Source organism: Trachemys scripta, chromosome 21, assembly GCF_013100865.1.
Source record: "Trachemys scripta elegans isolate TJP31775 chromosome 21, CAS_Tse_1.0, whole genome shotgun sequence".
NCBI lineage: Eukaryota > Metazoa > Chordata > Testudines > Emydidae > Trachemys > Trachemys scripta.
In genome coordinates, this window is record NC_048318.1 from 3,217,584 (window position 1) to 3,244,901 (window position 27,318).

The 27,318-nt window shown below is 43.4% G+C and overlaps 2 protein-coding genes across 4 annotated transcripts in view; one reads left to right on the top strand and one right to left on the bottom strand.

The window, feature by feature from the left end:
* Positions 1–25,247, top strand: FAM118B (family with sequence similarity 118 member B). 3 transcript variants are annotated; one of them, XM_034754378.1, is made up of 10 exons: positions 14–263; positions 5,576–5,710; positions 11,053–11,126; positions 14,261–14,341; positions 17,080–17,332; positions 18,432–18,659; positions 20,813–20,941; positions 22,362–22,647; positions 24,288–24,344; positions 24,768–25,247. In XM_034754378.1, exons 4-10 carry the CDS (start codon positions 14,268–14,270, stop codon positions 24,806–24,808), a joined length of 1,068 nt encoding a protein of 355 aa, XP_034610269.1. In that variant the 5' UTR covers positions 14–263; positions 5,576–5,710; positions 11,053–11,126; positions 14,261–14,267; the 3' UTR covers positions 24,809–25,247. The 3 variants fall into 3 exon arrangements, with proteins under 3 accessions (XP_034610271.1, XP_034610269.1, XP_034610270.1); XM_034754379.1 differs by having other exon boundaries at positions 5,658–5,710; XM_034754380.1 differs by lacking the exon at positions 20,813–20,941 and having other exon boundaries at positions 1–263.
* Positions 25,248–26,543: 1,296 nt separating this feature from the next.
* The window catches only part of SRPRA (SRP receptor subunit alpha), a 28,160-nt gene continuing 27,385 nt past the window's right edge, over positions 26,544–27,318 (bottom strand). The window contains exon 14 of the mRNA XM_034754377.1: positions 26,544–26,971. Coding sequence (XP_034610268.1) covers positions 26,843–26,971 — 129 coding nt within the window. The 3' untranslated portion in view covers positions 26,544–26,842. The remainder of the gene's footprint in view (positions 26,972–27,318) is intronic.

Sequence of the window (27,318 nt, forward strand, 5' to 3'; positions counted from 1 at the left end):
CGAGGCGGGACCTGGGCGTGCGCCTGCATAGAACGGAGAGCCGAGGGCGGGACGAGCACTGCGCCTGCGCACGGGAAGGAGGCGCGTCTGCAGGACATCTCCGCAGTAAGGAACGCGAGGAGAGTGTAACGCGCTTGCGCGGAGGAAGGGGTGTTCTGGGCAGCACAATGCGCCTGCGTGGGCCGGCCGTGGCTGGTCGGTGACGGTGGAGCCGGTGGGAGCTCCCCGTGGGCCGGTAACAGCGGACGGGGCGGCACAGCCAGGTGAGTTCGCGGTGGAGCCCGGCCGGCTCGGGTAGTAGGGCCCCTCCTGCGGCCGGCTCGGCTCCTCCAGCCCTCTGAGGGGAGCGTGCCCGGGATAGTCCCCGTCTGAGGCGGCGGGTGGCCCCCGGGCCGGCGGTGCTGTCTGGCCGGTGCTCACCCTCAGAGGGCNACCCAGCACTGCGATGCAGCCCCCTCTGGGGCGGGGCGGCGGGTGGCACCCGGGCCGGCGGTGCTGTCTGGCCGGTGCTCACCCAGCTCTGAAATGCAGCCCCCTCTGGGGCGATGGCTGGCAGAGCTCTACGGCAATTGCTCACCTACCATTAAAATACAGCCCCCATCCTAGCTGACACTTACCTGCCAGCAAAACTTTGTTGTGTTGACCAGACCTCCCCGAAAGACCTTTTCTTCACTAGGAAGAAAGTGGTGTTTTTTTTTTTTTAAACATGTTGGCTAATCCTTGTTAAAATCCTACTGTAAATTGGCTGACCAAGAAAGGACCAATAAATGCTATGTCTAGTGTATGAGGAGTGGAAAGATTGCTTGAGACCGTTTGCTGTGTCACAGAATGACAGGGTGTGGGCTATCCCCTGGCCTTTAAACAGCGTGCTGGGAGTTACCCATTAGTGTTCCAGACCCTAAAAGGTCACACTTTTCCTCGGGGATAGGCCATGTGGCTCTAATGCCTCGGAGACTGGGTTTTCGGGCTCCAACACTCCTGTTTGTCACCATGAGCGCTAGTGCTGCACAGTGAATCTGACTGAGAGAAGCAACAGAGGGTCCTGTGGCACCTTTGAGACTAACAGAAGTACTGGGAGCATAAGCTTTCGTGGGTAAGAACCTCACTTCTTCAGATGCAAGTGAGGTTCTTACCCACGAAAGCTTATGCTCCCAATACTTCTGTTAGTCTCAAAGGTGCCACAGAACCCTCTGTTGCTTTTTACAGATTCAGACTAACACGGCTACTCCTCTGATACTTGACTGAGAGAGACTCCTGTTCAGAGACTTCTCACCTGTTTCAGGTATCAATGCACATCAGTATTTGCAGTGATATCAAGCAGCCTTTTCCAAACCAGAGTAGGTTTTGAATCCGTTGCAATGCAGCATCTAGGAGCACTTAACTTTTGCTTCTGTATGCTAACCTAAGGCAGAGTTTGCGCTGGCGAAAGTTTGGGGCTCTGCCAAGCCATCCTTCTGTAGAATTCATCTCTGCTCTCTCTGTTCCTTTGTCTCTGAGTCCCATGAGACTGCTCTGTGTGTGTGAATGAGAGCTGCTGTGTGTGTGTCTGTGAACACTTCTTATTGCAGGTTCCTGACATCTCCAGTCCATTGTCCTGCTGCTGCCAAATCACACGGAGTTCACATGTTCAGCCTGTCTGGGTCTTCTATTGTTAAGTGTTAATGTTCAGTCATTGGGGTTCCCATGGTTTTTTCTGGGTCTTCTGTCAGTATGTTGATTCCAGACAGCTCTTGATGATGCCTTCATCTCATCCCAATCAGCTGTGGGACCCAAACACCTCATGTCACTCCTCTGTTCCAGGAGAAGTGTTTTCACTCCCCTGCATCCAGTAGGTAACAATACCAAATCAAATTGCTCAACTGAGACTCCTATTGTTCATAAAAATACTATAGAAAGCTCCCACTTTCATCACTCTACTGTTCCCAGCCCCTTGTTTGCCCTGATGCAGAATCCAGCTGACATCTTGAACTTGGATCCCAGCCCAGTTCTCTACCAATAGACCATGGGCTTACCCCTTTTTGACTCCCTTGCACATTGAGGTATTTCTGTTACTTATTCAGAGGATACCCCCCAATGTCCCTCCCATTCTCCATGACCAAAATAATATTCTGGTCTTGAGGTAAGATAATAGCCAATTGCTTAGTGATAGACCTTCTTTTGGTAAGAGGTATTGCTCTGTAAGCCCCTTATTGTCTTCTCTCCAAAAAGTGGAGATCTTCCATACCCACTCCTCCTAAGGGAATGAACAAAGGAAACTTGGTGGATTAGTGTAATACAGGTTAAGTTTCAGTTGTCAGGTTTTCAGTGTTCTTAGAAAATTTAAAATCTGACTGTTCTGGTTTAACCTGAATCTAATGATTTCTTCATCTCATGGGATTTGGTAGTCTTTGGAACCACTCCTCATCCTTTGATCTCACACATAAAGAACTCACTTTAAAATGTTGGCAGTGCCTGGTTGTTATGCCACTAGCTTCCTTGTTCTGTTTCTGTAGGCCCTCCAGCCCTTGTTCTCTACTGTACCTTCTGATGCAATCTTGCTTCCGTCTTACCCCTTTGTTAAAAACACTCATTCTATAAACTCAAAATCCTCTCTTTGGGTTGCATACTCCTAGTTTTAGAGGGATTTCCCAGCAAACCCTTTAAAGCTGATTGGTGTCAACTTTTTTTTACTGTGTGTGCAGTCCCAGCCCCGAAAGCCTCCATGCCTCCTATTTACTGATTTCTCTTTCTCTGTATCTTCTTTCCCCCCACCTGTCTCACTTTTTTTGATTGTCAGGTGTCTCCCTAAATGAATGAGGCTGTCCCTTCCCTTAAGGACTGAGCTTGCTGCCTTTCTAGTGCCTGCCCTTGGCCAACCTTAACTCTTGAAACTTTCACCTCCCAGGTAGCACAACATAGGATGGTCAGCCAGAGAGGAGTACTTGAAAAGAGTTGTTTTGCCACTGAAATTTCTGAGCTTTTATTAAAGTGACATTAGTGTCGCGGTCCCGCAGCACTTAAGATCATAAACCAAGTTCCATTCTTAGTATTTAAGTCATTTTAATTTATTGTTCAATATGTGACTAAAATGTGTAACTTTCAGACAAAGTTCTCGGGTTGACCCAAGATTAAACCACACAATCTGGTTCAGCTTTGCAATGGGCAAACTATCTAAACAAATTCCTTCCTATTTATTTCGTTTAGCACTTCCACATGACAGCTCACTCCTCTTCAGTAACTACAGCCTTAGCAAGCTGGCAAAACCTTCAAAGATCAAGCTAGTTTGGGACCTCCCTAGTGAAGTTAACAGGCTTCCCATATGAACTCTGTCCCACGTTGTTATAAACAAGTTTAATCAAATAAATTAATCTCCTGTTTTCAGATCAAGAGTGATGGTTTATCTAGCATGTAATCAGTTATAATTCAGGAGAAGCAGCCTGTCATTGTTGGGAATATATTGGGAGAAGCAAAGAGTATAGATGGAAACTCAAGTACAGACTTAGTTGCTGAGGTTACAGATAAATAGGTAACCAGACAGGAGCATATAGAGGAATGGGAGCATGAAAAAGTCAATACTATTGACTTCTGATGTGTGTAGCAGGATGACAATGCCAAATTAGTGTCCTGTAACTGCCTCCCTGCAAGTCTTGTCCAACCAGCTGCACCAGGACTATTGCCTACAGTATTGTCTCAAAATTTAGGTAGGATGTAGGAAATCTAAAGAAAAACAAAAATAACTTGAGAATTAGAGGATGGGTCACTTGAAGAGAGACCGTGGAAGCTGCATTTATATAGTCAAAGAGATGACTTTGGAGGGGGACATAATCCCAGGAATGACCTTGGAAGATAATCATGTGTTGTAGGAAGACCGTGCTTAATTCTCAGAAATTGGTAGGAGGCATAATCTGAAGTTAAGGGAGGAAAGTTTGGGCTAGATATTAGGAAAGAATTCTGAGCTCCAAGAGGGATGGTTTAGAACACTATCACTGCTGAGATTCAGGAACTGGTTAGACCAAAAGATACTGAGGTGATTTGTGTGGCTACCAAGGTGGATAAAAATCAATGATTTAAAAAGAAAATCAGATTTTTTTTTTTTAAATTTAAATAGGTTTTCTCTCCAAAATCCGATCTAAAGATAGCTTTGAGCTATAATGTATCTTAATTAAAACTATCTCCTCATGGAATAGGGATTATAAATTCTAATTCTGTAGTGTAAGACAATATATTCATGTAATGTTTAAGAAAAGTTTTGTAAATGAGTTCCAATAGTTCATGAATTAGGGACCCAATCTTATGGGTTTCCACAAGCTTCTGTATAGATTTAGGTTAATCTTTCTATCTACCCAATGGGACTCAGTGCTCAGTGTAGAAGATACCATCAGAGATGCTTAGTTTTGCAATTCTCAAACACAAATCTCCAGATTTATTAACAGCAAAAATGTTTTTAAATAAATATTTAGAGGTGAGAAACAACAGACCTCAACTCTATTGTCCCTCTGTAAATGTGTGTACAGTTAATCCCTTACCTCTCTCTAGAAGTGCAAAGTTTCAAAAAGTTCAATGAACAGAAGATTGTTGGGGGCGGAATAGATCTGGACAAGGAGAAGTAGTCTGGAGATAAATGTGAGCAGCGAGGGACATATGCTTTTTTGTTAAAATATGTCGAAGAAAAAAAATCCAGAATACTTAACATTGTTGTTTTAGTTAAATAAAACAGTTTAAATGGCTGTCTGGTGATGTTCTCCTCCTAATACAGCCTGGCAAGAAAGTCCTCCAAATATTAATGATAGTACACTTCCCAATGACTTTATAAATATCTGCTTCAATTACCTTTGGTAAATGAAATAACCAGACAATCATTCATTTTCTGATATAGCTGTAAAACTAATCTGAAAAGTTTTCAAAATAAATCCCTGTTTAAAAATGTATAGTGTGTCCTTTCTAAAAATGAAACCTACATCCATCTCTGACTTGTGAAGAATCCGTATTAAGGTTATAACAACCAACAAGAATGCACTTCTATGTAGAAATCCATGATTAAATCAAGTCTTCCTGACTAGTGATTTAAATAAATTTGATTAAAATCAAATCCACCCTGGTGGCTACTTTTTGCAAAATGCGGGGAGCAGACAGTATTACACAACATTGCCAGAAAAGCGCAGTTATCTTTGATTCTGTGTCCTCCTATTGCAAGATTCTCAAGTAAACACCCTAGAATTGCTTCCCTAAGGGGAAAATTAAACTTATTCGTTAGGTAACCAAGAGTTTAGCAAACATATCAACTCATGTTTTAGGGGTGTGTGACATTCTTCAGTGAACTGATTAGAGTTAAAAGATGAGGTGCTTAACATCTACAGGATTAGACAATCATAATGTCGATCTTCTTCATACAGAGCTCTTGTTTGTTGTATGCAATTGTCTCCTGACACACAGATCTTTGCTTTGAGAAAAGAAGTATCATACTTCGGAGATAAATTGGTCTGTCATCAGTGACTGTTTTGCAAGTGTGGTCAAGGGTTCTTTAAGGTACATCTCATTACATGCTCCTGTATCTAAGAAACATCTGACCATTGATCTCCTCTCTGTCATAACATAGGAATAATGAGAGCATGTTGGGTAGAACTGGCAAGAAACTCTCACTTGTTTGGAGCGTTCCTAACTTTTCTTTGGATCTGCAGTGACACAATCTAATCAAAGGGACGGTGAGAGGACAGCAGAACAAAACATAAAGGTAAGATAACAGGTGTTATAAACATTTTATTCTAAATTAAAAGTGTGCTGTATGTTTTTTGTCAGTGAAGGGATGATCTGTTGTATTTGATAGTATTCATTGCATGGGCAGTCTGGTAATGTTGCAGTTCATTGTTTGCAGAAATTCAGAATGAGGTAGAAAAAGACACAGCTCTTAGGTGACATTATATCCTAAAGCGTGCTGGTTCAGTATCTGTTCTGATGTCTGAAGATAAGTCCATATCATAGGGAACTCCTAAATTGAATTACTTTCTCTTGTTAAAGACAACATACTTGTACGGCTAAGTCCTAAAACTCCTGGGGACATGCTACTCCAAACTCCCATGAAGTCAGTGAGAAGTTGGAGCATGCAAAGAATGCAGGATGAGGCCCTAGATCATGGGTAACCAATTATTTTTTGTCAAGGAGCAGACTCCAGAGAAAATCATACAAAAATAATAAGTAAATAGAAAGATTTTGCAGTGCGTTCAGAAGCATCTGTTGGTCCAGATTTGGCCTGCGGTCCTCCTATTGACTACCCCTGCCCTAGATGAATCTCTGTGCTGGTGGCAAGTCCAGGCTTGACCTCGCTGTAGGCTGAAGTCACGCAACAGCACTGGCAGAAGCAGTACAGGCTTCCCCTTGCAGTGCCAACTACTACTGCGCCTTGAGCCTGCACTAGAGGGCCTACCTTTGTGGTGAGAAGGGGAGAGTTCAGTCCTTGTTTTCTCAGTTGAGACTGCCTGTAAGGGAGTCAGTTGTGATGGTGATTTTTGTGTGTATATGTGCTGTGCAAACCTGGAAACTGAAGCTATCAGTTCCTTCAGTTCTAAAATAAAAACTCAGAAAAAATTATAGTATAGTATGGCTTTGTATATGTATCTTAATTTAATAAAAATCCATGTACAAACTCTATTACAATTGTAACTTAAAACCATTTACTCCAGTCGGTGTTCTTAGACTTTCTGATCAAATTAGTAAAAATGATGCATTTTTTTGTTCCTTACTGTGCTCGTGGATGGATCTCTGTTCTCCTTTCTTTTCTGTATGCTCTTGTGTATAGATCTTTCACACAAGACATAACCCCTAGCCCTCCCCTCAAGTAGCTAGATTTCATGGAGGAGGTCTGATTTCACAGTCTGACGTGTTTTTCATGGTTGTGAATTTGTGTGCGTGTGTATTACATCTGCATAGACTAAGTGTCTAACCATTCAGTAGCTGAGGGAAGAGCACTGTGTAAGTCTGAGAGGGAATCAGGCAGCACTTACCGATGGGTATGGCCTGCATCTTCTGACTGGCCACAGCTGCAAAGGGGAGAGTCAGAGGCCTCACTTAGTCACTAGCAGCACACGTTAATCACTGCATATGTGAAGCAATCGAGCTTTACTTAAAGATGTTGGGGAAAGGTCAAAACCCGGCAGCTGGACTGTTGGGCCTGTCAGAGATAGGCATTGGTAAGGTTAAGATTTTGTCATGGTTGTTTTTAGTAAAAGTCATGGATGGGTGATGGGCAGTAAACAAAAATTCACAGAGGGTGTGTTCTGTCTATGACTCTTACTAAAAATAACAGGGGGAAGGGGGATGCTGACAGCCCATGCCCCGCTACCCAGGGGGTGGGAGCAGCTGACGGCTCCAGCCATCCAGGTCTGAAGTTGTGGAGGTCACACAAAATCACGGAATCCATGACCAACTCATAGGCTTAGGCTTTGGCTATGGAAGCTTGTTCTTGCCACCTATTCTGTCTTCTGAAGATGATGTCAAGGTTCCTTAGGGGATTTGTCCAAAAGGGATTGCCTGGAACTAAAATGGTGTCTGTGGAGTAAACATATCTTTAAAGGGGTAGGTGTGGCACGTCTTGCACTGTAAGGAGCAGATTCTGCAAGGCAACTTGTCACCTGTGTCAGAAGGGGCAATGTTAGACAGAACCGACAGCTAGGCCAGATTTGTCAGGTTCACAGTACCTGTTATACGCATTGTTTTGTTCAGCTGAGTGTCTACTAGTCCTGTGTGAGAAGAGCTGAGCCACACTGGGGAGTGATATTCTGCTACAGAATAGTACAAGACAAGCCCATATTTCTCTAGTTTGGTCTGCCTACCAACTTAAGTCGGTATAACTATGTCACTCAGGGGTGTGAAAAATCCACACCCCTGAGCGACGTAGTTACACTGACCTAACCCCAGCGTAGACAGCACTATGTCGACAGGAGGGCTTCTCCCATCAACATAGCTGCTGCCTATCGGGGAAGTGGAGTCCCTACATCAATGGGAGAAGCTCCTGGTGGCATAGGTAGTGTCTTCACTAAGCACTACCATGGTGCAGCCGCAGCACTGTAAGGGTAGACAAACCCTCCGTGTCTGCACATTGGCTCTCTAGGTGATCCAGCTGTTTTGCTGATCAGGTTGTTTGTCTTATTTTTGGCCAGGCTTTGGTAAGATGTTCCTTGATTTTCAAGGAACGGTCCAATAGAACACCTAGATACAGACTTTGGGTTGTAGTCTTCCTATGTCCATTCAGGAAGAGGCGGCGTACTATGCAATATATTGTGATATTTATATGATCTATGATAGAAGCTATGTACTTGTATTGAAGATGGTACTTATATTGATTGATCATGCTTTCCACCACTGAAATATGCTTTAACTTCCTCAGTTGGGGGATCCATTGGTATGTGACCTGTTATTTCTGTTAGCAGTTGTGCTTTTGCTACAGACTTCCTGTGTGACCCTGAGCAAGCCACATAATTTTTCTGTGCCTCGGTGTCCTCATGAGTAGAATGGGTCTAATCTGTAGAATAGCTGTGAGTCTGCCTGTATGTTTGTGTTGTACCCTCATTCTTCTAATGTGAATGCTTTTGCACAGCTGTCTGACCCGTACTTGGTCTCACTGATTGCGTCTTGTCTAAGTGTTATGGATTTATTGTTTGTGTAGGTTTTATACAGTTTTAGGTGACATTTGTGTGTAGATTTAAGGATGATCCATTTTAAAAATCACTTTGGTTGCACATAGTGGTTGTTCAATTATCTCTTGACTCTGCACACTCATTTCAAATCGAAGGGTAAGGCACTTCACATTCTCTTAAAAACCTTTTCTAACCTGCATTCAGCATTGTACAGAGCTGTCAGAATAAAGAGCTCAGATTTTCACTCCAGGAATAAGATCAACAGGAACTAGTTAAATATGAACTGACTTTCTCCATTGTGTGTGTGTGTGGGGGGGGGGGGGGGGCGGAATTGACTTATTCAAACCATCTGAAAAATGCTTTTGGTCTTCCCTCCCTCCATAGAAGAGGGATAGTCTTATGATGGGAGAATAGGATTCTGGAGCCAAGAAATCTTAAGAGCTTGATGCTCACACAGTTGCCAAAGTTACTGTAGCATAAACTGGGATGTTTCAGGAAGAATGAACAATTGTTTTTTATCTGCGTGTTGCTATTCATTTTCTCTTCACTTTTGTTCTTCATTGGGCTGCCATTCACAGCAATACCAGCTAGTGTAAGACTCCCCTCTGCAGCCTTCTCCACAATGCAGTTGTCAGGCGCTGTATAATGCCAATGCCTAATAACCTAGCCCAAAAGATGCTCATTTTCTCTCCGCTCCATCCCCCCTGGAGAGCAGCCATTTTGCCCTGGCACATGACCTGGAGACTTGCATTTCTTGATTCTGGAATTAAAACCTTGATCTTAAGAACAGTAATCCCTGCCAGTAATAGCCTGACTGCTGCTAATGCTTTAAATATAAGCACTCTTTCCTGAGGTCTGACTGGGAATAATTTCTCTTGTTTTCGATAAGGGGAGGTTCAGTGTGATGGAAAGGTCTAGTTCCTGACAATAACTTAGAGACATTGTCCAGTTAAGTTAAAATGCAAATTTATTTATTCATACCATAAATTCTCTTTAAAAAATTGACTTCTCCAGTTATGTTTGTTTACACTTTCCAGGCCCAGTGAAACACAAAACTATTTAGTTTAACTTTTGTTTATAGTCAGTTTCATGTTGACTCCTATGGTTAAGCACAATTTGAGTTTGCAAACAGTACAAGGAAATGCTTGCATCCAAACTCCATAAACAGTTTTGATATTTGAATGTCAATTGCCTGATATATGATGAGGGGAAACTAATATTAAAAACTCACGTTTTGTTCCTAAACTACCTTGGTGTTTCTCTTTAAAGAAATCGGAAGCTTATGCAGGCTACCTGGGCTTAGAACAGTGTCTCTGGAAAGCTTAAGTGGCCTACATAACTATTCACTTCAGTTTAAAAACTTGGCTGTGATTCCTGTTTTCAGTGTGGACTTGAGGAGATTTTGCATATAAAATATTTTGCACATTCATATATTTCAGCTAGATTTCATCTGAGTTTCGTGCTTAAGCACTGATAGTTCATGTCAAAACAAATGGTTATACTTTCTTTACACCTTTCTTCGTGCTGTGATTGACCTGCTTCCAAATGGTTCTGTGAGCAATTTTTCTGTTAGCGGGAGTTAGAATGATCAGAAATAACTAAGGGATAGCTTACTCTGACAAAAGAAACAGCTGCTTTTGGACTAAGTTTGACTAAGTTTTTTTCACTCTTACTTTAGAAGATAACTACTTCTGAAAACTTTACCCTTCAAATGACCTAGTCCCAAAATACTTCAGATAATTTCCCCTAAACCTAATTATCTTTTGGCTTAATTTTGTTTATTTCATAGCTCCTTTAATTTTTTTTTTTTAAAAGGGAATTAGAGTACAAAAAAGATGGAAGATTGCTAAACATGGGCAAAGATTTGTTAAGTGGGATTCCAAAAGGCAGATGTTGGAAGCCTTGAGTTCTTATCCTTTTCTCTTCCTACTTGTCACAGTTTCCTGTAGCAGTTGTTTTTGTTCCTACTTTCCCCTTGCAAAATGTCTGAGTTAATACGCAACTCATATTTTTGACTGAGCCTTGCCTTAGAGTGCTTAACTAAAATTGACAAGCCCCCAAACAATACGAGCGAGGCTGCTGTTTCTTTTCTCAGATCTTACCAAGTGTGGTGCTGTACGTTGTTTTGCCTCTCTAAAGGATTTCAGGTGGCTTCCCAAAAAGTGGGATAATGAAGAACTGCCAAAGCGAACTCTTTGATTCAGGTGTCAGAAAGCACTTGGCAGTCACCTGAAAGGAAAAGTAGTGGTGCATTGAAAGAATTAACCTGTATGATAAAATGTTCCCTAGGGGAACAATCGCTGACCTGGATCACGTCAGAACTAATATTTTGGGGGGAAATTGCTTTTCCCTATATGCCCTTTCTGGAAATAGGAGTAGTTCACACAAAAATGTATTGTCAGAAGGAATGAGGTGAAATTATTTTCATTTTGTACGCTCACAGGTATGCACAAGTGTTGTGATCAGCGTACTGCAGAAAAGAAGTAATCCGATGCCGAAGATCAAAACTTCTTAGAAGTGAGTACCCCCTGCCAAAAAGAGGATACTAGTAAAGGCCATCTGAGGCCTACAAGAGGCACAGCCTGCACATGCTATATCAGCATGTGGGACGAAATCCAGGGTGTATTTTGAGTTCTGTAAACAGTACTCATGATGATCTCACATTGCAGGCCACACTGATAACTTGGCCTGCAATGTGCAGGAGGTCAGATGGGATCATTGTGAGGGTCCCTTCTGGCCTTAAAGTCTGAGTCTTACTTGCCAGAAGCTTGGGAACTGCACTTAGCAAATATAGTCTCTTCTGCACTCCCACGCCCCCAAATCATCCTGGGTCACAGTGTCAAGTCTGTGGGCTGAACCCCTGGACTCCATCTTTGTTCTCCAGTCAGTGCGGTAAGATGCAGTGATCTGTTTTAGAGGTGATTAGGGGACCGCCTGTCCCATGGGATACTTTCTGACCTGCAGCTGAGAACGTGATGGTTCAGGGACAGGAAGAGATGATGATGATGAAACTGCCATGCTGCAAGGATATGTAATGTAAGTTAGAAATGAAACCTGTTGGTTTCTATGTTGGTGCCTGTGCAGGATGGTTCCCTCCCTACAAGGCTGTGTGGAAGCTGAAGATGGAGATGAGTGACAGTGACTTCACCTGTATATGGTGCCTCTGTAGATTTCACTGCGCGTGTTAATGTCCTCAAAAATGCATTTATCCCTGCTAACAGATCTTTAATCATATTAATGTGGATAGTAGCACTTAATATTCTTTCATCTTTGTGTATGTCAAGAAACCCTCAACAACACTGATAGATTGTGTTGCAAAGAACAGCTTTATTTAAATGTGTCACTGAAATAAAATTAAGTCTATCAATACAGGCTGAATGTAATGATTGTAGCTTTCTGCAACTTTAAATGAAATCAACCGGAACTGGCTGGCTGAGGTTTCCAAAAGACTCGTACTCTGTGAATCAGTGTAATTCTGCCATTGTAGTGGCCAGGCAAGTAAGAGTCCCTGCCCTCCAGAGTGTGCCGTGAAGCCAATCACCAAAGTCTCTACCCTACTGAATTTTTCTAGAGCAGAGCATGCTAGCTCACACCGCCTAAAGGTGTGTCATAATGTGTGTGTTCAGGGGATGTAAACGTAAGGTTGCCGAACATGCTGGCTCATGGTGAAGGCTGGTTTTTTTGCTAATAGAATTCTAAAAATATGTGTTCTCCCTTCTTTGCATCCTAGTAATTCCTGTTGGACACTGATGCAAGTCCGGCGCATGCATCAGTGGGAGCCTGCAGTAGGCTTTTCCTGATCACCATTTAATGTGCTTTGTCAGTGTAAGCTGTAAATGAGCATCATTCTAGTTCTGGAAACCAGTGACACTGTTAATACAAAAAGAACAGGAGTATGCATATGCATCCGAAGAAGCGGGCAGTAGCCCACGAAAGCTTATGCTGTAATAAATTTGTTAGTCTCTAAGGTGCCACAAGTACTCCTGTTCTTTTTGCGGATACAGACTAACACGGCTGCTACTCTGAAACTGTTAATACAGACCCCAGTATTGCATACAACACAGCTGCATTACCAGGGTGTGCATGGAAATTAGCCAGCAGTGTTTGAAATGGATTTGTAGGTTGCAAACTTGTAGGAAAAATTTAAAACTATAAATTTCCTAGGTACCTGAAGATACACTTTCCCACCACTTTATTTAGCCATCTTATTTTCAAAAAGATGATCACTTGGCTATTAAAATTCCTGAAGGGCTGGAATTTGAAAGACCTCATCAAAACAGGATATAGGAGCAAAGTTTTATTTTTCTTGTTTTGTAAACTACAGAAAATCCAAGTTGGTCACACTTGTATTCTACTGCTGTGGGGAAAACGTTTAGCACTGTTTGCTCTCCTTGGGTTTGTGTCAGTGTTACTAAAATGGAATTGGGACCATGAAGTTAAGCTGCAGAAGACATTAGGTTCAGTCCCCCCAATTTACAGCCACTAATATTAAGAGGGCACTGAGGTTTTTTTTACCCTAAAATACAATCTGTCTTAAAAGCTGTTTGTTTGACTCTGGGGACTACTCCCCTGTAGATCATTTGTTCAGATCTGGCCCAGGTTGAATGGCCCTGTGTCAAATAAATTCTGGTCTCAGGCTAGTTGCTACTGAACGGACTTCCATGTCACAAAAATGACCATCACATTTAGCACAAATTAGAATCTTGCTGGCCCCTTTGAGATGGCCTAGGACTGAGTAGGCAGTAGAGACTGAGAGATACCCTCTCTTCCCCTTGGAACAGTCTTGTTCCGGAGGGGCTGACTTAGTAATAGGAGAAATACATTGGCAATTCTCCTGACCAAGGATTTCATTTGAAGGGGTATTGACAAAGATTTTCAGGTATATAATTTGACGTTTAAATTGTCAGCATGAAAAATCTTCTGAAGTCTATATATATAATGAATATGATCATTTACGCGTCACTGAAAAACAAAAATAAATCCACACTTTCCTCTTTTGGAAAGTCAACAAAAATCTTTTGTGCTTACTCCTGCTGGCCCTGGAGCAGCTAGTTTGCTCTCAGAGAGGTGCCAACCTTGCCCAAGGATGCAGGCCAACAAACCAAGATGAGTGGGCAAGGTAAAATGAAGGTGTTTGACTAGAATTGAGGTATTGCCTTGATGCCAATGCTAGTGTCTTGGGGGAGGTCTGCTGCACAGCTGCAGGGGAGAAGAGGCGATCCCAGTGTCAGGCTGGCCTCAGGAGTGATAATGCAGTGGCACAATGATTATGGATGCTTTTTAAAACCAAATCAACCATGTTAATTTCAGCTATTCGAACCTGAGTGAAAAATGTTAGAGTGGGGAGCTGGTAAGGAATTCTTACTTTTAAGCTTCTGAGAGGATATGTTAGGTAATGGGGAATTTGAAACTATTTGCGATCAGCATCCATTCGAATAGGCTCCTGGATACTTTGCAAAACTTCATCACAAATAAGTTTTTGGCTCAGTAAAAATGAGCAGCTAGGTTGGAGCTGAAGTGCAGAGTCCAGAATAGTGCAGTCCTTAGCCAAAAAGTGATGAGACGAAATATTTCTTCTTCCTTTACAAAGTTAGTTCTTTAGACCGCTGCAGATCCATTAATTTTGCTTATTGTAAATTTGTCTGCTACAGAAACTGGATGGCTTCTACAGTGAGTGTGAACTTGGATAAAGACGCGTCATTGGATGGAATACCACCTGCAAAAAAGCCCAGGTAAACTTACGTGTACTACATTGACATTGAAATATTAGTAAGAGGCAAATGATGAGAACTTTTTTTTCCATGACCCTGCTTTCATTTTAGAAAGGGGTGTGACATCTGGCACTAAGACTCTGTGATCTTTCCAATGCTTGTCTGACAACGTATGCAGTCTTCAACAATCCATTATAACCACTGTTCTCTTGTCTGTGTGGATAAAAATCTGTTTCTTTGGGGGGGGGGGGATCAGATTTTTTTTATAAATTATATTTTCGATATAAATCTGATTTATTTTAATTACATTCTTTTTGAAACTAAACCTGTTTAAAATCTGAATTTAATACAAAATATTAGTCTACTTATTATAATCTCTAAACATTTAGATAAAAAATAAATATACTGACTCCATGAGCCTCTATCAAAACTTGAGTGAAAGGCTGCTTTTCTATATAAAGGAGGACTCTGGGGAGGGGGTCGGAATCTAACTGTGGCGGTAAAGCTTTATAAATATGGAACAATAGCTCTTGTACTGTATTAAAGGCTTGATCCTGTGAGAGACCCAGGGGCTATGCTACTGGGTGCAAGAGACTGGGGAAGTTATCACAGACGTTGGGACCTGACCTCTGACTTCAAGAGACATCATCATATAGCTCAGTGGTTCTCAAACTTTTGTACTGGTGACCCCTTTCACATAGCACACCTCTGAGTGCGGACTCGCTCCTCCCTCCCCCCAATACATTAAAAACACTTTTTTTATATATATTTAACACCATTATAAATGCTGGCGGCAAAGCAGGGTTTGGGGTGGAGGTTGACAGCTCGCGACTCCCCCAAGTATAACCTCACGACCCCCTAATGTAGCTCATTACTGGGTAGCAAAAATATGTACCAAATTGAGGCTTTCCACTTGGTGATTTAAGTTGCCTTGGTTTAATTCAGTCCATCCTGTTTCTTGTGATGTTTTAACCTGCAGGACAAGGGAGTTAATCTTAAGAAAATCCCCAGGAACTGTTCCCCTTCAAAGCAGAAAAGGGCATCTGCTTTGCTTCAGTTTCTTTAACTCCCTATCAGGCTGGAGGATGCTTAGAGATTAGCCAGAACTCAGTGTTCTCTCTGGGTTGGTTCTGTGGAAAAGTGTCTGTCTGAAGAGCTGTTGGAGGAAGTGTATTCAACTAACCTGACTTATTTATTGGCTGTGAGAAGGCAGGAGAGTGGGTGAAATAAAATTTAATTTAAATAACAATAAAAATATCTAGGTCTTTAACTCTTTGTGTGTGTGTGTGTGGGGGGGGGGGGGGGGACATTTTTGTTTTTCCTCCACCCTGCTGAATTTTAAAATGAACAGAGGAAGCTGGGAGTATAGGCTGGCTTGGTAGGAATGCAATGATAGAAATGCCTACTGCTTATCAGTGTGGGAACTGAATCTCTTTCCGAGCTGTTATTGCTTAGAATCGTCACTTTGTTTGGCTCATGCTCTGATACTCAGGATTTCAACCAACAGGATTCTGAAAATATAACAAGGCCTGGTTAACATTTCACTCCCATATTATTAGGGAAAGCTTGTTTCTTTTGTAGATGGTGGGGGAGAATTGGGGTTCAGAATTAATCCCCTGAATTTTCTGAATAAACCGAATAGAGCCAGATTTGCAATAGCAAACGTTCACACATACTGCACAAACCAAAGGATCAAATAGTTGTTTTCTCAAATGGCAGCTAGCACATGGGACTGTGCGGATCTCTAACGAGCTTTCAGGCCAATCTACTGCTGTACCCCCACAACTTGGTACAGAACCCGCATTGAGACACAGGCACTGACTCTGGGAATGTCTACACTGCAAAACCCCGCTGCAGCAAGTCTCCGAGCCTGGATCAGCCAACTTGGGCCTGCGCTACTGAGCTAAAAATTGCAGTGTAGATGTTCCTGCTCATGCTCTGAGATCTGTTGAGGGGGGAGGTTTTCAGAACCCGGGCTTGATCCCAAGCAGCAACCTCTGCACTGCTATTTTAAACGCCATAACCCAAGGCCGAGTTATTTGGCCTGAGACTTGCTGTGGAGGGGGAGGTTGCAGTGTAAACGTACCCTAGGTATCTCTGTATTTGCTTCCCATCCTTGCCGAGTGTCAAGAGTCTACAGATTGTGTTCCTTTTGTATTTGGCCTGCTTCTCTTTGCTCATTCTCTCAGTATTACGTGAAACACTCTGGGCTCCCCTGCTGGGTAAACCCTGCTGTAGTTAGTGTTATCACCAGTGATGGTAATTCAATAGGGTGTTGATAAAATATGACTGAAAACATAGTACAGGTACACCACCAGCAAAGTAAGGTGGTGGGCGGGCAGACAGTCCCTCTGTAAGATTCTGCGTGGTCCAAGCTTTGACTCTGCTCCTTTTCATGGCTCACCTAAAATCCAGCCATCCTTCTAACCTGCATTTCTAGATGGGGCCAATTGCCAGGATCTCTGCTGTCCTGCAACTAAAGTTACTTGACTTACTCTGCTTTAGAAATTGGCCAGGGTGATGGGGCATTTTGCCTTAACAGGGCTGGTAAAGGACCAAACTGTGAATATCTCATACCTATAGCTGGCTGTTACTGGCCTGTAGAACTGTGCATTGCCTTTTGAGGGAAGTCTGTCACTTCCTGCATGCCAACCCCTTCAGCCTTGTCCATTGTCTCCTCCAAGTTCTGTGACCCGTGTACGCATTTGGGACACTCACTTATGTCAGCACAAATGTGCTTCTCTCTTACCTCATTCCAGAAAACTGTTGCCAAGCCTTAAAACCAAAAAGCCCCAGGAACTTGTTCTGGTAATTGGGACAGGGATCAGTGCGGCAGTAGCTCCTAAAGTCCCAGCACTGAAGTCTTGGAAAGGGTTAATCCAGGCCCTGTTGGATGCTGCTATTGACTTTGATCTTCTTGAAGAGGAGGAGAGCAGAAAGTTTCAGAAATGTCTCCAAGAAGATAAGAACCTTGTTCATGTTGCCCATGACCTTATCCAGAAACTATCTCCGGTGAGTGAGCACATGCAGCAGGATTCATCAACTTCAATGTGTAGAATGTGGCTTTGAGAGCAAGGGGGTGGCCAAGGATTCTCCCCAGCCATTGCCCCCACTGGGCCTGGCTGGACCTTCCCATCAAAGCTGGGTATTGCTCCCTTTGAAACCCATCCAGTGGTCCTGGGCCTGTCCTTGGGGCAACCTCAGGTTTGAGAGAATTGCATGAAGTGGCTGCTCCCACCACTTAGTGTGCCAGGATCAAGGCACCAAACCAGTCTGGCTGGGATCAGTGAGATGGCTCCTCGGTCATATTAGCTTGATGGCTGTGGCCCAGAATGTCATGATGCTGGGGGCTCAGATGCCAGTTTGTCTGTGGAGATCAACTTGCTCTGTACGCGGTTTCCTTACATAGCTGTATTGCAGAAAGTACCTGCTCCCTTAGCAGCCTATTTTTGCACTGTAGGAGAGACAAAATGTTTTTTCCTTAGTGATTTACGGGTAAGCATGTTCTCAAAGGTGGTGCGGGCTGGAGGGGGTAGCCCTGAGGGTGTATTGTTTGGGGAAGAACGTGCTGCTGAGTTACGGGTTTTGGGGAGGCCTGGCTGCCACTGGTCTTATTTCTGGGGTTGTGGGTTCAGATCCAACCTAAGGCCTTGTGCTCCTCCTTGCTGCTGCCACCAAAGGGCAGCACTAGAGGTGCTGCAGTTAAGTGTTCTATTTTGAATGATTCAATCTAGATCCCTTCTGCCTGCCTGCGTGTTCAGTAGACAGTAAAGATCCCACTGTACTTGAAGGAAAGAGCAGGGTGCCTTGCTTCTGGCTCTGAGCTATGAGTGTATTAGACATGCCTGGATGGGCAGATGATCAGTTTGGTGTCCTGGCCGACATTCCATCTCCGCTGTTAATGCAGCCTTGCACTCTCTAACCTGAAAGCTCTTTCCTGATCACACAACTGCTGCTCTGTTTGCCTTACACATAATCTGTGCCCCCTGCTAACTCATTGCTTGGCAAAGGGCTTTAGGCTTGTATATTGCCCTCGTCCCCAGTGTATGAAAAGTGCTACAAGAAATCAAATTCCCAACTCTGACTTTGGTTTGTTTGATTCCCTCCACAGCGCACTAGCAATGTCCGCTCCACGTTTTTCAAAGACTGTTTATACGAGGTGTTTGATGACCTGGAGTCTAAAATGGAAGATTCTGGGAAACGGCTGCTTCAGTCTGTGCTTCGCTTAATGGAAAATGGAGCACTCGTATTAACCACGAACTTTGATAACCTGCTGGAACTATATGCAGCAGACCAAGGGAAACAGCTTGAATCTCTCGACCTTACTGATGAAAAAAAGGTAAAAAGTGTGTCAGCCAGGCTAAACATTCTGCTCTTTATTCACACAAGTCATAGGTCCGTGGTGGTAGAACATCCTGCACCTATGTGAAATGTCATGCTATTGACACTGACATCAGTTTACAGTGGTAGATAAAATACAGGCTGGATCATCTTTAGTGTTGTACGTTTAAGTGCCTCTGGGAGAGGGGTTGGTAAGAACAGTGCATCCTTAAAGTTCTTTGCGTCCCAAATGTCGATCCTTAGAAATGCTGTGATTGCTGGCGGACATCCTTGTAACTCAGGAAAAGCTTTCATACTGTTTTGTTCTGTTAGGACTCCTGGCTTTCAGCTGCCAATGTACTCCCAGCTTTATTTGACTCCAGGTGGGACTTGGCTTTAAGATTTTGAAGCTATACACCCCAAACAAATCGGATCAGTCTTTTTAGATAAAACATATTCCTTTTGGGGTACATTCTAGAATATATAATGCACACAGGGCCATAACCTTCAATTAACCCATCTACTTTTCTGTTTTTGTCTCCTTTCCTTCTCCCATCCACCATGTGGCTTCTTGTCGTCTTCCTGTAATCTCTACTTTCTTCCATGTAGCCCACCCCTTTTCCTGGACCCCATCCCTGATCCACTTTGCCATGTGTCAGAACTCTCCTCCAAGTCCCTCCTTGCTTCCCCCACAAGGTTTCTGATCCCTAGTTCTTCCCATGATGGATCAGTCACCCAATAGACAGAAAATCCTAACTTTATTTTACTTTAACCAACAGCACATTCTAAATTCCACCACTCAGTCACTTGGCGCTCTGCATCCTATTCCTGATCCTTACATTGTCAGTTTAGATCTTGGGCAAGAATCAGCTCTCCATACTGTCCATAAAGTGCCAAGCACGCTGCAGGGGCTATAGAAATAGTGTGAGTAGTTAGTAGTTAGTGATTTATTTTTTTACCTCCATTAGGACTAAGTAAAATATACCACAGTTCAATCACATTTCTAAACTCCAGTCCCTGACATGACCTCCTAGTCCAGGGGTCAGCAACCTTTCAGAAGTGGTGTGCCAAGTCTTCATTTATTCACTCTAATTTAAGGTTTTGTGTGCCAGTAATACATTTTAACGTTTTTAAAAGGTCTTTCTATAAGTCTGTAATATATAGCCAAACTATTGTTGTACGTGAAGTAAATAAGGTTTTTAAAATGTTTAAGAAGCTTCATTTAAAATTAAATTAAAATGCAAAGCCCCCCGGACCGGTGGCCAGGACTTGGGCAGTGTGAGTGCCACTGAAAATCAGCTCGCGTGCCGCCTTCGGCACACTTGCCATAGGTTGCCTACCGCTGTCCTAGTCTGTACTGTTGGATATATTTGCAATGATACAAATGTAGCATTCTCAGTCATCGCAGGATTAAATAAGGAGATGAGGTGTGTAGGAATGAATTTGCAAACATGGTTAGAAACTATGAAAATGTGATAAGGATTTTTTGTTGTGGCATACAAAGGCTAAACTGCTAAGCTTTCTCAAAACTGTTTTGAGTCTAGATTGAAAATAGAATAAACTTGTAGATTTTTATCCTTTCCTTGCTGAGTTCTGAGTCAGGATTCCACCTCTTCCTATCAACAGTGGGTGACCAGGACAAACAACTGAACCTCTGGTGCAAATGAGCATTGTGGCACCATTTTAGTCTGAGGTATGACAAGCTGTATCCGGAACTCAGGAGAGTAGGGACATGAAGGAGAAGCTAACTTTTCAAATAGATGGAAATTCAGTACACTCCTGAAAAGCTACACGCTGTTAATAACGTGAAGCAATTACTGAAAAATGATGACTGCAAGACCTGCAGTGAGGAGCTTGGGAAGAGCATCTGGCTCCCCTATGGAGAAATGGCCCAAGCTGACCCTTGATGGGCTTTGGATAAGCAGTGGCCTCCTGTGGTTTAGATGCCTTGAAGATGATTTGCGTTTGTTTTCTTCACATGCACTGCATCTCCTCCTCCTCCAGAGTTTCAGGAATGTTCCTTAACAGTTTAATTCCTGGAATGTGAGATTTGGCAAATGAAGACCTCAAGTAATGGCCCACTCTGCCCCCACTAACTTCTGTCTTGCCCAGGAACCCAAACGGATGGGCACTTCTTGCTGATATTCCCCAGGCTGTGTTTATTTTGTGCAGGTGCTGGAGTGGGCGCAAGAAAAAAGGAAGCTCAGTGTCTTGCATATCCATGGAGTTTACACAAACCCCAGTGGAATAGTGCTTCATCCCGCTGGGTATCAGAATGTGCTGCGCAATACAGAAGTTATGGTGAGCTTCAGCCTGCTTGTGCATGCCCCCCCCCCTTTTTTTGCCCCCCAAGACACCTAAGCTGAGAATGCTTTGCTTCTCTACAGTCTTGTGCTTGTTTGGCTTTTCCCTTCATCTTTTGGGGGTAATGGGGCTGGCTTTTCCAGCTAATATTTCTGCTTCAGCATAAGGTTCAGATTTCATGGCGTTCAAAAATGTTGCCTTGAAAGGGGCAAGACTCAGACTGTATTGAGAGGTGGAGTGTTTCCATTTTCACTGTCACTTGTTGCTCCTGGTAGACTTGGTGTTGACTTTCTGCTGATATGATAGTTACCCTGAGAGACTGAATCTTCTCTGCCTGGAGGTAGGATTGGTGGGACCAATGAATAAAATCAATGTTTTCTACCTCCTGGCAATTGCATGTAAATATCTATAGATCTTGTGTGTCGTTGAACACTGTCCTTAGTGTGACTAGAATAGGATGTTCAGTTACAGGGTACAGAAACATCCAGAAATCCCCCTCTTGATCAAACTTCTCAGGCTACTAAAGCCGACCTTCCTAAATTCATTCCAGAAGAGGGGAAGAAAGCTAATGTGGTTTAAAAAGGGCAAACAGGATGACCTGGGTGATTATAGGCCTGTCAGTCAGACATTGATCCCAGGCAAGATAATGGAGCAGCTGATACAGGACTTGATTTAATAAAGAATTAAGATGGTAATATAATTAATGCCAGTCAACATAGGTATATGGAAATGGATCCTGTCCAACTAACTTGTAACCTCATCAAAATATCAAGTTTGGCGGACGGAGGTAATAGTGTTTGATGTAATAGACTTAGACTTACATAAAGCATTTGACTTGGTACTGCATGACCTTTTCAGTAAACTAGTACTATATAAAACTAACATGGCACACATTAAGTGGATTAAAAGATGGCTAACTGATAGGTCATTGTAACTGGGGAATTATGGTTCAGCAGGTGTGTTTCTAGGGGGTTCTGCAGGGGTTGGTTCTTGGCCCTACATTAGTAATGTTTTTATTAATGACCTGGCAGAAAACAAAAATTTGCAATGACACACAAATTAGGGGATTAGTAAATAACTAAGAGGACAGGTCACTGACACAGAGCAATCTGGAGCGCTTGGTAAGATGGGTGCAAGCAACTAATATGCATTTTAATATGGCTAAATGTATACACCTGGGCATAAAGAAGGTAGGCCATACTTACAAAATGGGAGACTCTATCCTGGGAGTTTAGGGTGAATCTGTGTTTAGGATGAATGGGTGAGTTGCCATGGGATAGTTCAGTTTATTGTTAGAGTTCCTAATTTAAATAATTGTAAGGAGCCTGGGATCTAAAAGCCAACTAGTGTGTAACTTGCACATTGGGCAGGTTTTATTGCAGCCTTCACAAACTAAGTTTTTTTTTTTTTTTTTAAGGGGGAGATCCAGAAGTTGTATGAAAACAAATCATTCTTGTTCCTGGGCTGTGGCAGGACTGTTGATGACACCACGTTTCAGGCCCTTTTCCTAGAAGCTGTGAAGCACAAGTCGGACCTGGAACACTTCATGCTTGTGCAGAGGGGAGACGTGGATGAGTTTAAGAAGCTCCGTGAAAACATGCTGGATAAAGGGATTAAAGTCATTTCATATGGAAATGAATACGCAGACTTACCTGACTACTTTGAGAGGCTAACAAGTGAGATCTCCACACGGGATCGAACAGGTACATGGAGTGATGGGCTCTGTGGTGAATAGTAACGCACCACACCCTGGCATGCATCACCTCATCTCTCCAAGCCCCTTCAGCAAGGGCTTCTGTGTTTAAATATGATAGTTTAGCAAGCTCTGAGGGGTTTTTTTATAATGGTAGAGCCCCCAAGCTACCCATTCTCAGCCTTGAATCTCATTCAGGTATTACTGCCCCTTTCTCTACTCCCTTGGCGACACTAAAATACCAGTTAACAGAAGATTTGAATTACTGAAGATTATTCCTTTGGCATAATCTGTACCTTTTTCACATTATTACTCATTGAATCATTTGTTCTCCCCAAATTATTCTGCTGAAGTAATGCAGTTGGGGTCTAGTTTCACTTTAGTCCTGGTTAAATGTAACTACAGTAGGTTGTTTTGGTGCCGTGGCTTGGGTACTGTACCTCTTACACATCAAACATGATTTCTGGTTTGTTTTATAGCAGTCATCTTTTTCCTCCGCTCTACACCTTCAGTAAAATGAGTGATGGAACATTCCTGCTGCTGGATTGCTTGACCTGCAAATGACTTAAAATAAAGCAGCTTGTGTCTCTCGCTGATGCTTTGATGTATAAAAGGCCAAATTTTGGGCTTTTTGCATTTACCTTTTAGAACTATCAGGGAAAGGAACTGACTTGCTGGCGGACAGCTGGCAAGTCTGATTTATGCTCAAAGAGCATGGTTGAAGGGTGTGTTTGAGTCTCCAACATTCCGGTGGGGAGGAGAAGCTTGTTAGTCCCTGAAGTTCATTGCCTGAGCAAAGCAATGCCTGACACTCAACTTCACAGTGTTTGTATGTCTAGTTGTCTATAAATCAAAGAAACACATGGGGCAGCCATTACCACCTTCCAGCAGAACACCCCCATACCAGCTCTGCTTGTTGTCTAATAGTTTAAAATGTTGCCACCCTGACTTATTCCCCCTAAAGACAGGCACTAATGATGGGGGAAGAGAAGCATGGTGAGGAAGGGGGAATGGCCGGGCCCACAGAGCTCCTGGCACGGAGGTGTGCAGGGAATCCCTGAAGTCGGCAGGCATAGGAGGGGGATACCCACCGAGAGGGGCAGGGATGATGTAATGAGCTCTGCTTACAGAAACAATGCAGTGTATTGCCCCCTTCTGTAACAAGCCCTTTTCCCTTCCAACAACTCAGCCGTCTCTCTCTGGGTGCTTCTGTTCTCTGGCTCTCCAGTCATGCTGGCAGTCTAGACACAGGCCCTCCATTTCTAAGGGGAAAGCAGATTTTGTTTGAAAGTAGCTCAGGCCTTTAGCCATCAAAACACCAGACGCACAAGCCAAATAGTTTCCTTTACAGGTCACCTTTGGTAGTTGTGAATTCTACATGTGAGCTCCCAGTGTGAATGGTGGCTGCTCATGCAACCTACAGTACCTTTCAGGTCTATATTTGAGATGTAAGATTGATCCTTCCCTTCCAAGGTGCAACTTCCAAACCATTCCTTCCCCCTCTTGCACTGGGGGCACTACCACAGCAGGAACAGGAAATGTTGAGTTCCCTTGGGTTCTTCACTGCTTCAGGTTTTGTTTCCTGGGGTTCTAGTTGGCTGTAGCCATACCAAATAACATTTCTTAAATGGTATCTTCTCTGTTCCCCAGGTCTGCCTAGAGAAGGACAGCTAAACGGCTCTTCTACAGCCCACACTGAAATCAAAGGTATGGAACTTACTTACATAGCTCGAGAGAGATCATGGCAAAACTGATAATCCATTTGTCTAACCTGGGGGTATGTCCAGAGGGGGGTATCCCAAAGGTGCTAAGGGTAGCTTTGAGATGTGCCAGTAATGCTGGATCTGAAAACAGTAATTCAAAACAAACCATCTATCTTCAACTGACGGAGGGATGGAATTGAAAGCAGCTTTCACTGAAGGTTAGCCAGGGACACAGATCAAAAAGCAGCTTAAATGCTGCTTGCACCTAGTCACAAATTAACACTCACCCAGAAGGGAGCATGTGCTCCTCTTCCTCTTCCAGGGGCTACAGCTGATCACTGCTACTGGTAGGTGCTGTGAGCGGTTTAATTAGGATGAATTAAATATTGTCCTAGGCCTGTTTGAAAGGCTATTTTAACTTTTACAGGGGGTGCAGCACCTGAGCCTCTGTCCTTGCAGCTCAACTGATTGTGCTACTGGTTAATCTGAGTTAAAGACCCTGGCACCTACTCCACAGGCCTGTGAACCTCAGTCAGAATGAAGAATCTCCCTGTTTCAGTAGCTGGTTCTTAAGCAACTGGGATTCAGCTGTGATCCTGCCACTCTTTAGCCAGCTAGAAACTACCAGACCTCACCTTGGTAGGTCCTGGCTGGTGAAGCCGACTTGTAGTTTACACAGCAGCTGTGATATCCTCTCTCTCAAGGTTGCAGACTCTGCGAGGAGAGTTTCTCTCCCTCTGAGCAGCAGCAGCCTGGGCAGTTTCATACCTTGTACTTTTGTATTCTGTACATTTCAGTGAAATGAAACTTGCAGTTTTTATTACTTGAAGCTCTAGTTTTCTAGTTCTTTCTTTATACTGTACAGTATTTTGTACATTGAAGGTGTATTAAAAGCCTGCTTCACTGAGCTGCTTCGGTTTGATTCATTTAATGAGGGTGCAACCTGTCTGTATCAACCTGAGACATGCGGCTAGCTCAGTTTACAATAGGGCTGAAGGGACAAATACACTAAATGGTTAGCTTGCTATAGGTTATGTTCTTGCCTATGCTGGTCAGGCATTGTCCCTCCAGCAAGAGAAACAACCTGTCTAAGGTAACTATATACACACCACTCAACTTATTTATGAAATTTATTTTTATATAAATTATGTATTTCTTTTAGCAGACAGCATTCAATTTATTGCACTATAGCACATCTGCAATACAGAGCTACAAGACATCTTAAGAGTTTTGTATTATTCAATGTAGCACTTTAGACCAGGATCTCTAGAGGCACTCAGAAGGGAGGGAGAAGGGGGGCAGGAAAGCAGCAAGCAGCCGGCATTGTCTTCCACTAACGTTTCCTTTCCCTAGCTGGTTATTAGAGGCAGAAGCTAGTGCTGTAGGGACAGCAGGCAAGAGTTCTGGTAGCATCAGTTTAATCCTCAAGACTGGTGAGAAGGAGGCATGTGGAAACAGCTGAGGAAGGAAGGGGGTCTTGCAGTACAAAAACCAGCTCTATCCTATACCCTAAGGCAGTGCAGCTTGCCAGAATCCAGGCCATGCTCTTGCAGCTTAGATGGAGATACAGCTCTTAGCAATTAACCGTTCCTGCCTGGGGGGGAAGTCTGCTTGCCATAAGCTGTAGTGACCCTAGGCAGCCCTGCTTTAGGAGTCCCATGACAATGGAACTAGGGACCTTAAGGCAACTTCAGCATTTTCCCTATAGGCCCCTGCTTGACAAGCACAGAGGAGTAGACTTACTATTTTTGGTTTATCAACTTTGGTGAGCTGCCATGGTCACAGCTAGCAGCGAGTATTAATCAGCTTGGAGACACTAAAACTGCTACGAAGCAGCATCTATTTCTGCTCTATGGAATGTGCAAAGCTAGCCTTAGAGCTCAGCAGAGGATCAGCCCCTGGCCTGGGACACTTATACTCTTGGATCCCACTAAGTCTCAAAATCCAGATTGGCTCATAGGATCAAGAATACCGTTAACAAACCAAATAGTCCATAGATGCTTAGTGGCAGAGCAGCCCTGAAGTGCTGCAGCTCTTAAACACCCCTCACAAGATATGAACAATACAAAGCTCTAATTTCAGCCTCTACAAAGCATGGAGGCTGAGTCACTTAGAATGAAGGAATCCAGGGGGATGGGCTTTCACTGGCTGAAGGCCACAGAGCTGATCTGACCAAGGTGCTCCACCTGAAGGAGACAATTGCTTCCCAAAAATAAGCTTTACAGCCAATAAATATGGAAGAAGTGTAGCTAAACAGAGTAAGCAACATGATTGAAGACAGCAACCTCCTTCCAAGGTTAAAGTCATGCATCAGGTGAAGGGAGGGGTGTGCACTGGTGAAAACCATGAGGAAGTATTCAAGCAAGTAGTGGATGCAGCAGCCCCTTGCTCTGTTATCCCTTCATTCTGTTTCGCACTACACTGAAAAGACAAGTCAGTCACATTGTAAAGCACGTTCTTCTGAGACATCTGCAAACAGCAATTTGGTGCAATAATTGGATTTTAGGCCTTCATGAGAGCGGTGACCACAGCCTTGGCATTAAGGCTACGCAGGTCACAGTAGGTTTGTCCAGTACCAACAAACACGATTGGCTTGCTAGTGATGTAAGTCATGGAGATTGCAGCACCAACCTGTGGAAGAAAGATCATCAATTAGTTGGTTTGAGGGGATCTGCTGAACAGGACTCTGCCTGAATGTACAACCCACTCCTAACAAAACCATCGTGTGATTGGCTAGAGCAGAAGCCTGTATGCTGGGCATGTTGAATTTCCATTAGTGTTACAGCAAGTTAGAAGGGAGTTCTTCTGATAGACCAGAGAACTTAAGGGGCTGACAGCCAGGAATTCAAGTTAAGGTTCTAAACAACCTGAACTCCCTCTCCGCCCCATGGGATAGGATAAATCAAAGCAACTCTGGAAAGTCCATCTCTGCTGCAAGAAAGACTCCTGTGTCCAACCAGGAGACCAGTTTGCTTAGA